This window comes from Camelina sativa, chromosome 12, assembly GCF_000633955.1.
Source record: "Camelina sativa cultivar DH55 chromosome 12, Cs, whole genome shotgun sequence".
In the NCBI taxonomy this organism is placed as follows: domain Eukaryota; kingdom Viridiplantae; phylum Streptophyta; class Magnoliopsida; order Brassicales; family Brassicaceae; genus Camelina; species Camelina sativa.
The window spans coordinates 3,992,769-4,002,153 of record NC_025696.1 but is presented as its reverse complement, the minus strand read 5'-3'; the positions used below and the strand labels follow the sequence as shown (position 1 = coordinate 4,002,153).

Here is a 9,385-nt window from a genome sequence, read left to right as displayed (position 1 = left end):
AAAAAAAAAAAAAAAAAAAAATTAAAAATCAAGTATGAGACCTGTTAAAAATTTGGAAAAATATAGAGAAGACCTTATTGCTCACTCATCCGATCATGGCTTTCATTTGATGGCTCTCGGCTTGAACGTGAGTCCAAGATTGCACGCTCCACAGAATCCAGTAAAACCCTTGAGTCATTAAGTAGCTGCTGCCTTTGGTGTTGGGAGGCCAATGCTAAGTCATTCAGAAGATGACCCAATACTTCATGATCAGATGCTTTGAGAGGTCCTTGTTGCATCCAATTTTTTAATAAAGGTATTATGATTAGTGACCATGATTAACATTAAGAAAAGAACAAAAAAAAAGAGAATTTAAAACAAATCACTAATCATAATAAATCGTGGCTCTTTCTTAGAACCAGATTTCTCTGATTCCGACGGACAAGCGACCTGATCTCCCTAGCAAACACTGGCAATTACATCCTTCATTCTATCACGGCATTGTCTTGTCGGAGGGAACAAATACTAACCTAATCCTCTTGATCACTACTATATTGCGCTACTTAGGCCCCATTCAAGTGGTTCTTAATAAAAATGGAAATAACTCAACACTTGTTTAAATTGAAAAGGCGAGTCGCTGGCCAAACTAAAAAATATACATATACTAGAGATAATTTATAGTTTATCTTGTCCAGAAATATAGACAAAGCAACAATACGGATAAAAAATTATTCAATAGCTTTATACCCAAAAGGATGACCAAAACAAAAAAGAAAGAATGATGTATAGTTTACATCCTCAGCAATTGTTATTATATTTGGATGTAGAACGTGCAGTATTTCATTGGCCAAAATGAGGTACATCAAAGCATCTCGGTCAACATACTGATTGCAATAGCTGCACAAAACTAATAGAAGAGGGAAGAGAGAAGTTCAATTAATGTTAATAAAAATATACTCAAATAATGAAAGGAAATGTTCTATGATTTTAAATGTGTAATAATTAATGTTTATAAAAATTACAAAACTTTAAAAATGTTTTTAAAATTTAAGTAGATGTATCAGTTATGTGATAGTATATTTTATTATAAAATAGTCATACATTTTTGTAACTTTATATAATGAAAGACAAATCAAATATAAATGTAGGAATACTGTGCAGAATTTTTTTTATCAATTATGCTGTAGTAAATAGATAATATTTTTGGTAAAAGAACTTTCATATAAAATCCGATTTAAAAATACATGTCAAATGTATCAAAATTAGTTTTTTTAAAGAATTAATATTAATATAATTTTGTAAAACTTATGGATTAAGACAAAAACTAATGAAAATAAATGAGAACATGAATCAGAGACTAACAAAGCAGAACTCACAATCGAGTAGAAAAAAACACAAAATTACGCAACGCATTAAGAGAATCAAGGACAAACACAAACAAAACTCACCATCCCAAAGAAGCAGATGATCGAACCAAGAAAATCTGCTGCCTTTGGTGTTGGGAGGCCAATGCTAAGTCATTCAGAAGATGACCCAATACTTCATGATCAGATGATTTGAGAGGTCCTTGTTGCATCCATTCGTCAATCTGTTGACTGGAAAAAAAAGAAAGGAACAAAAAAAAGAGAATTTAAAACAAATCACTAATCATAATAAATCGTGGCTCTTTCTTAGAACCAGATTTCTCCGATTCCGACGGACAAGCGACCTGATATCCCTAGCAAACACTGGCAATTCCATCCTTCATTCTATCACGGCATTGTCTTGTCGGAGGGAACAGATACTAACCTAATCCTCTTGATCACTACTATATTGCGCTACTTAGGCCCCATTCAGGTGGTTCTTAATAAAAATGAAAATAACTCAACACTTGTTTAAATTGAAAAGGCGAGTCGCTGGCCAAACTAAAAAATATATATATACTAGAGATAATTTATAATTTATCTTGTCCAGAAATATAGACAAAGCAATTCAATACGGATAAAAAAAAATTATTCAATAGCTTTACCCAAAAGGATGACCAAAACAAAAATGAAAGAATGATGTATAGCTTACATCCTCAGCAATTGTTATTATATTTGGATGTAGAACGTGCAGTATTTCATTGGCCAAAATGAGGTACATCAAAGCATCTCGGTCAACATACTGATTGCAATAGCTGCACAAAACTAATAGAAGAGAGAAGAGAGAAGTTCAATTAATGTTAATAAAAATATACTCAAATAATGAAAGGAAATGTTCTATGATTTTAAATGTGTAATAATTAATGTTTATAAAAATTACAAAACTTTAAAAAGGTTTTTAAAATTTAAGTAGATGTATCAGTTATGTGATAGTATATTTTATTATAAAATAGTCATACATTTTTGTAACTTTATATAATGAAAGACAAATCAAATATAAATGTAGGAATACTGTGCAGAATTTTTTTTATCAATTATGCTGTAGTAAATAGATAATATTTTTGGTAAAAGAACTTTCATATAAAATCCGATTTAAAAATACATGTCAAATGTATCAAAATTAGTTTTTTTAAAGAATTAATATTAATATAATTTTGTAAAACTTATGGATTAAGACAAAAACTAATGAAAATAAATGAGAACATGAATCAGAGACTAACAAAGCAGAACTCACAATCGAGTAGAAAAAAACACAAAATTACGCAACGCATTAAGAGAATCAAGGACAAACACAAACAAAACTCACCATCCCAAAGAAGCAGATGATCGAACCAAGAAAATCTGCTGCCTTTGGTGTTGGGAGGCCAATGCTAAGTCATTCAGAAGATGACCCAATACTTCATGATCAGATGATTTGAGAGGTCCTTGTTGCATCCATTCGTCAATCTGTTGACTGGAAAAAAAAGAAAGGAACAAAAAAAAGAGAATTTAAAACAAATCACTAATCATAATAAATCGTGGCTCTTTCTTAGAACCAGATTTCTCCGATTCCGACGGACAAGCGACCTGATATCCCTAGCAAACACTGGCAATTCCATCCTTCATTCTATCACGGCATTGTCTTGTCGGAGGGAACAGATACTAACCTAATCCTCTTGATCACTACTATATTGCGCTACTTAGGCCCCATTCAGGTGGTTCTTAATAAAAATGAAAATAACTCAACACTTGTTTAAATTGAAAAGGCGAGTCGCTGGCCAAACTAAAAAATATATATATACTAGAGATAATTTATAATTTATCTTGTCCAGAAATATAGACAAAGCAATTCAATACGGATAAAAAAAAATTATTCAATAGCTTTACCCAAAAGGATGACCAAAACAAAAATGAAAGAATGATGTATAGCTTACATCCTCAGCAATTGTTATTATATTTGGATGTAGAACGTGCAGTATTTCATTGGCCAAAATGAGGTACATCAAAGCATCTCGGTCAACATACTGATTGCAATAGCTGCACAAAACTAATAGAAGAGAGAAGAGAGAAGTTCAATTAATGTTAGTAAAAATATACTCAAATAATGAAAGGAAATGTTCTATGATTTTAAATGTGTAATAATTAATGTTTATAAAAATTACAAAACTTTAAAAAGGTTTTTAAAATTTAAGTAGATGTATCAGTTATGTGATAGTATAATTTATTATAAAATAGACATATATTTTTGTAACTTTATATAATGAAAGACAAATCAAATATAATGTAGGAATACTGTGCAGATTTTTTATTATCAATTATGCTGTAGTAAATAGATAATATTTTTGGTAAAAGAACTTTCATATAAAAATACATGTCAAATGTATCAACATTAGTTCTTTTTAAGAATTAATATTAATATAATTTTGTAAAACTTATGGATTAAAACAAAAACTAATGAAAATAAATGAGAACATGTATCACTAAGTGAGAATGTCAAATGTGGCAATGTTAGTAAAAATTAGAAAAAAAAATTTCATATTATATAAGATATAAGAGGCAAACCATGTTTGTGAGATATTGAGCCTTCCGAGTCGGTGCTCCCTCCTTAGGTTCAACAGCAAATAAAAATAATAGTAATAAAAATAAGCATTTTCTGTGTAAGGAGCTGCTGCGTAAAAGAATCAAAACCAGAAAAGTCACCATATTGTATGAGAAATCACCATCGATTAGAAGAAAACCACCAAATTATGCAACGAATTAAGAGAATCAGAGACTAACAAAGCATAACTCAAAATCGAGTAGAGAAAAACACAAAATTACGCAACGCATTAAGAGAATCAGGGACGAACACAAACAGAACTGACCATCCCAAAGAAGCAGATGATCGAACCAAGAAAACGGAAACAAAGAGGGGAAAAAATTCACAATCTATTAGAGTATGTATACCGATCTTGTATAGAAATTTAACAAATAAACTTTCTAATCTTCTCCGATCAGTCCATCTCAGATCGTAATACAATCGAGTAGAAAAAAACACAAAATTATGCAACACATTAAGAGAATCAGGGACGAACACAAACAGAACTGACCATCCCAAAGAAGTAGATGATCGAACCAAGAAAACGGAAACAAAGAGGGGAAAAAAATCACAATCTATTCGAGTATGTATACCGATCTTGTATAGAAATTTAACAAATAAACTTTCTAATCTTCTCCGATCAGTCCATCTCAGATCGTAATACAATCGAGTAGAAAAAAACACAAAATTATGCAACACATTAAGAGAATCAGGGACGAACACAAACAGAACTGACCATCCCAAAGAAGTAGATGATCGAACCAAGAAAACGGAAACAAAGAGGGGAAAAAAATCACAATCTATTCGAGTATGTATACCGATCTTGTATAGAAATTTAACAAATAAACTTTCTAATCTTCTCCGATCAGTCCATCTCAGATCGTAATACAATCGAGTAGAAAAAAACACAAAATTACGCAACGCATTAAGAGAATCAGGGACGAACACAAACAGAACTCTTAATGTCTCCTACCACCTGTGTCATGTTCTGAATTTAGAAATACATAGCAGAAGGTGAAAGGGCATCGTTCTTATGGCTGCTTGAGAAGTTTTCTTTGGTTGGAAGGGAAAAGAGAGCATAAACTACTTCAAGTTGAGAAGTTTCACTTCATTTTAAAGGTGTACGTAGATAATAGTCTCCACTCTCTTTTCAACCTATAAAAAATACAAGAGAGTCTTTTAGCTTTAGCTAATCCAATTTGTATGGTTACTTTTTTCATGTGTTTTTCTAGTTCGAACTAAGAATTTCCTTTCAAATGTTTTTCTTTTGTTGGATGTTGCAGAAGGGACAAATAAAACTTTTCTATGTACAATGTAGTGTACAATATGATATAATTGTTATTTTCTTTATCATTGCAAACATTTATAGGTAAGATTATGGTTTTAAGGTTTCTAGTCATTTTGTGAGCAGACGTTGAGGCAAACGTTTTAGAGAACTGTTTCTGTAAAAACGAAATAATAAATGACAAAGTTTAGGTGAGAAGGGAGAAAGAAAAGAGATATGGACCTAAATGCAAGGAGAAAAAAAAAAGAGAAGAGAAAATACTAATATGTATGTAACATTTATGGAATTGGACATTCGATGTTCACCTTATATTCTCAAATCAAACTTGGCTTCTTTTCATAAGCACGAAAACGCTGACAAAATTATTGATTTTCTATATCATTATTATGTGTGGGAGGTGGTGGTAATAATGATATTCATATACTATATTTAAAATGAATTATAAAATATATAAATGATCGTTTTCTCGAAGAGCATCAATCTGTTCAACATGTGCACCGTCGGCCATGGCAATCGTGCTTCCTCGTTTCCCCAACTTCTTCTCTGTATCCACCAATAAACTTGAGTTTATATATGACAACATGTGTGTGAGTACTTTATATACTATAGAGAAACATTTATATGGACGGTCACTTTTTTTTTTTAAAGTTAATTCTCTAACATGACCGATATATGTAAACATCTAAATATAAAGAGAAGTAACAAAAGTAGTAAAGAAGTGAAACTGACCAGCTAAGTCGAATAGAAGTTCGATGGAATCAGGTAAAATGATAAGTCTGCCGTTGGAATCAGCATTGTTGTTGTTATCTTGATTAGGAGGTTGTCCATGAATTATTACTCTTTTGGGAACTCCCTTACTTCGTCTCTCTTCTTCTGCATATCAAATGACATTTTTTCTAAGGGTACTCTATATACATATATAAAAACCATACTTGAAAATCTACAAACATTGTCTTCGTACTCTGTTCATTTTCATCTCTTGAGACCGTAGCTATCTCCTCATTGTTACTTTGTGGTGTTTCCTCTGTCTGAACCGTTTCCTGTCACCACATAATGATCGATTTCATCTCAAAACCAATTAAAAACGGTGACGAGAGGACACATGCATGCATGGGCTAGCTTGATTAATTAAAATTACGTTACGTATACCTGAACTTGAACCTGAGCATCTGCGTCAGCTAGTAAATCAGAGATTTCTTTCTTTAACTCATCATTCAATCCCTTGAGATACTGAAGAAAAGAAAAAACTTTAGTTAGTTATTCTGGTTATATTATAATCATTAATTGTTGATGTTACTATACTGCTTTTGTGAATCTGAACTTACAGTCAGAAAATTGGTGATGATCATTTTGGCGTCGACGTCATTATCAGACTGAACCATTTCTTTGAAGTTATGATGACCGATTCGGATAACTTGTGAAAGTCGTCGTGTCCTCACAGTGAAAGGCTGAGGAATGTTGAACACTACTCCAATCTCTCCTGCCATACTTCCGGGACCTAACTTCGTCAATACCTTCACCCAACAATAATAATTCCTCATCATATCTTTCCAACAGTACTTTATTTAAAATTACTGATATTTAGTTTTAGAGGTTTACCTGTTCACTCATACCCTTGGATGAAATTAAATCCTGTGATTCCAAAATTTTGTTTAAATCAACTAAAGTGCAAATATATATGTTGAGTATGTACGTAGAGGACAACAAAAAATATCATACCACTCCTCCAGATACAATTATGTAGAAATCTGTTGGAATCTCATTCTGCAAGATTATCTCCATCTTCGGCGGAAAATACTCTGCTTTTATTTGCGAAACCTACAACAGAACAAATTCATTTATACCTTGTTTAACAAGGAACACGAAGAAAGAAATGGAACTGTTGATTGATCACCAGCTGGACGATGAGGCCATCAGGGAATCCTTTGAAAAGATAAGCCTCCTCCATGACGGCGCGGAATAGATGTTGGTTAATGCTTGATCTGATAGCCTTAGGTAAGTCTTGAAGAACCTCTTCTTGCCTTAACTCCGCGGTCTTGAACTTGAGCTGCATATGTGCAAGCATCTGCTCTCTCATTGCATCTGGTAACCTGTTCTTGCTTGTGTACCGCAATATATGGTTGATCGCGCTCCTCTGTCCAAGAAGAAGAAATATTATATTGCATAACTCGCAGAAATAATTAGAGCTGGACAACAAGGTTTAGAAACGAATCTTTAAAGGTTTCTCAAATGTTTCTTGGGTTTCAAGCAACAAATGATTAATTACCATGGCAAATGTACGGTTAGCGCCATGGACAACAAGATTGGTCATGATACCGATGATGTAAGAAGTGAGGCCAATGTTGAAAAGCATGTAGAACATGTTAAATGTCTTCTCACGGCTATTAACGGCATGCAAATCTCCGTAACCCACGGTAGTGAGTGTGACAATAGACCAGTACATTGAGTAAGTATAGCCTAACCATACACTTCTCTCCTTAAAATCCTCAACTTGTGATCCTATCCATGTATCAATAGGGTTTGGGTAATGGTAGGCTATCCAGTATAAAATGCAACCCGCCAAATGAATCCAAAATATCGTTACCTAACGTCAAATTAGCAATTGGTCAAATTCATATATATTTTGAAGATGAGTTATATCTAGAGATCGATATAATTATATAACCAATTTAGCAATTGTTGTTCAGTGGATTTGCTATATTGGTCAAATTCGTAACCAAATTATTAACATCAGACCACCTTAGGTAGTACTGATAACTCAACTTTAAAAAAAAAAACTTACACACAGAAGTTTAATGACTCTGATAATGAAGTAGTTGAAATGTGCGTCTTTCTCTAGTCTGTAACAAGAATATATATGGAGAATATAATGTCAGAATGCAAGTTATATAGTAGGAAGTACGTAGTAGTATATAAATGGAAGAAACCTTTTAAAGAGTTCGGTAACACGACGGAGACGCCAAAGGCGGAGCAAATTAAGGAAGCCGAAAGCTTGGCCTCGTCCGACGTTTCCGGTAATAGTTTTATAAATGAATTGAATCGGTAACGTTGATGCTACGTCCATCACAAAAGCCACGCTCTTCAAGTACCTAATGCACATATATGTATATGTCTTCGTATTTAGGATCTAACTAAATTATTTACTTTTGTTAATTAAGTGTAGTTATAATTTTGTTACCGTTTAGCGATAAGCTTGTGATCGGTGACATTGAGGTAAGTAGTATTATCCAAGTAGGAAACGAAAAAAGTGAGGACGATATCAACGGCGAAGAAAAAGTCAACGACGAGATCAATGGTCATGAAAGCTCCTTCAGCTGCTTTCTCGAAAGCCAACTCGAACAACGATGCCCACGCTGAATATCCCACCAATATTACCAAAAACAATTCCCACAACCTAGCCAACAAAAACATATATTACTAAATAATTAAAAACATTTAGAAATGGACTAATCAAAATAATACGGTACATAGGAACCTGTAACGGCGATCAAAGTGAAGAACGATGAAACGTTTAGAAGAAGGGTTATCGTCTTCGATGACAGTACCAAACGCAGGCAAGAGACTGCTTGAAACTGAGGTTATGTTCCTCACATCTTTGCTCGACCTTCTTCTGAACTGTAGTGCCGAAAACGGTGATCTCGTTTCAGCAGTCGTTGATGTCGCTGTCGAAGACCTTCCTCTTCTTAACAACAACGGCAACGGTGATCTAGCCTCTGAAGTCGTCGTCGACATCTTCTTTTTCTCCTTCTTCTTCTTCTTCTTCTCTCCCTTCAAGCTCGCATAGTTGTCTCTTTCTCTTTAATTAATTATGAAGGAGGTGTGATGAAGATGATGATGAAGAAAGGTGGAGGTGAGCGAATGTGTTGACTTTTTTTTTTAATATGTTGTTACTCCGCACTGCTACGATAACACTGTAACATAGTAACCATCTATTAGTAATAATTTTGTAGTTTTTTCAAGATTTTATTATTATGAATCTGATTAGCTTAATTCTTGAAAGTTTTATCTATAAATGTTAGTAGAAGACTTTTTGCCCCCTATTTACGTCTCCTGTGTACATATTTAATGGTGACATCAGATTAGTAATGATAATCGAGATCTACGATAAAGGATAAGGTTTTTTTCTTCCTTACGATAGTTATACATATTTAAATATTGAAG

General features: G+C 33.2%; 1 protein-coding gene and 1 long non-coding RNA gene across 2 annotated transcripts; both read right to left on the bottom strand.

Moving 5' to 3' along the window:
- LOC104730006 lies at positions 2,411–5,074 on the bottom strand. Its single transcript, XR_758375.1, has 3 exons — positions 3,924–5,074; positions 3,296–3,408; positions 2,411–2,835 (listed from the first exon to the last, which is right to left on the bottom strand). It is a non-coding gene; the product is annotated as an uncharacterized LOC104730006 (long non-coding RNA).
- LOC104730005 (potassium channel KAT3-like) lies at positions 5,483–9,025 on the bottom strand. Its single transcript, XM_010449058.2, has 13 exons — positions 8,700–9,025; positions 8,403–8,618; positions 8,152–8,313; positions 8,007–8,064; positions 7,491–7,808; positions 7,119–7,358; positions 6,944–7,042; positions 6,824–6,856; positions 6,550–6,738; positions 6,374–6,454; positions 6,186–6,264; positions 5,954–6,097; positions 5,483–5,767 (listed from the first exon to the last, which is right to left on the bottom strand). The coding sequence occupies exons 1-13, from the start codon at positions 8,954–8,956 to the stop codon at positions 5,664–5,666; spliced, it is 1,980 nt and encodes a 659-aa protein (XP_010447360.1). The 5' UTR covers positions 8,957–9,025; the 3' UTR covers positions 5,483–5,663.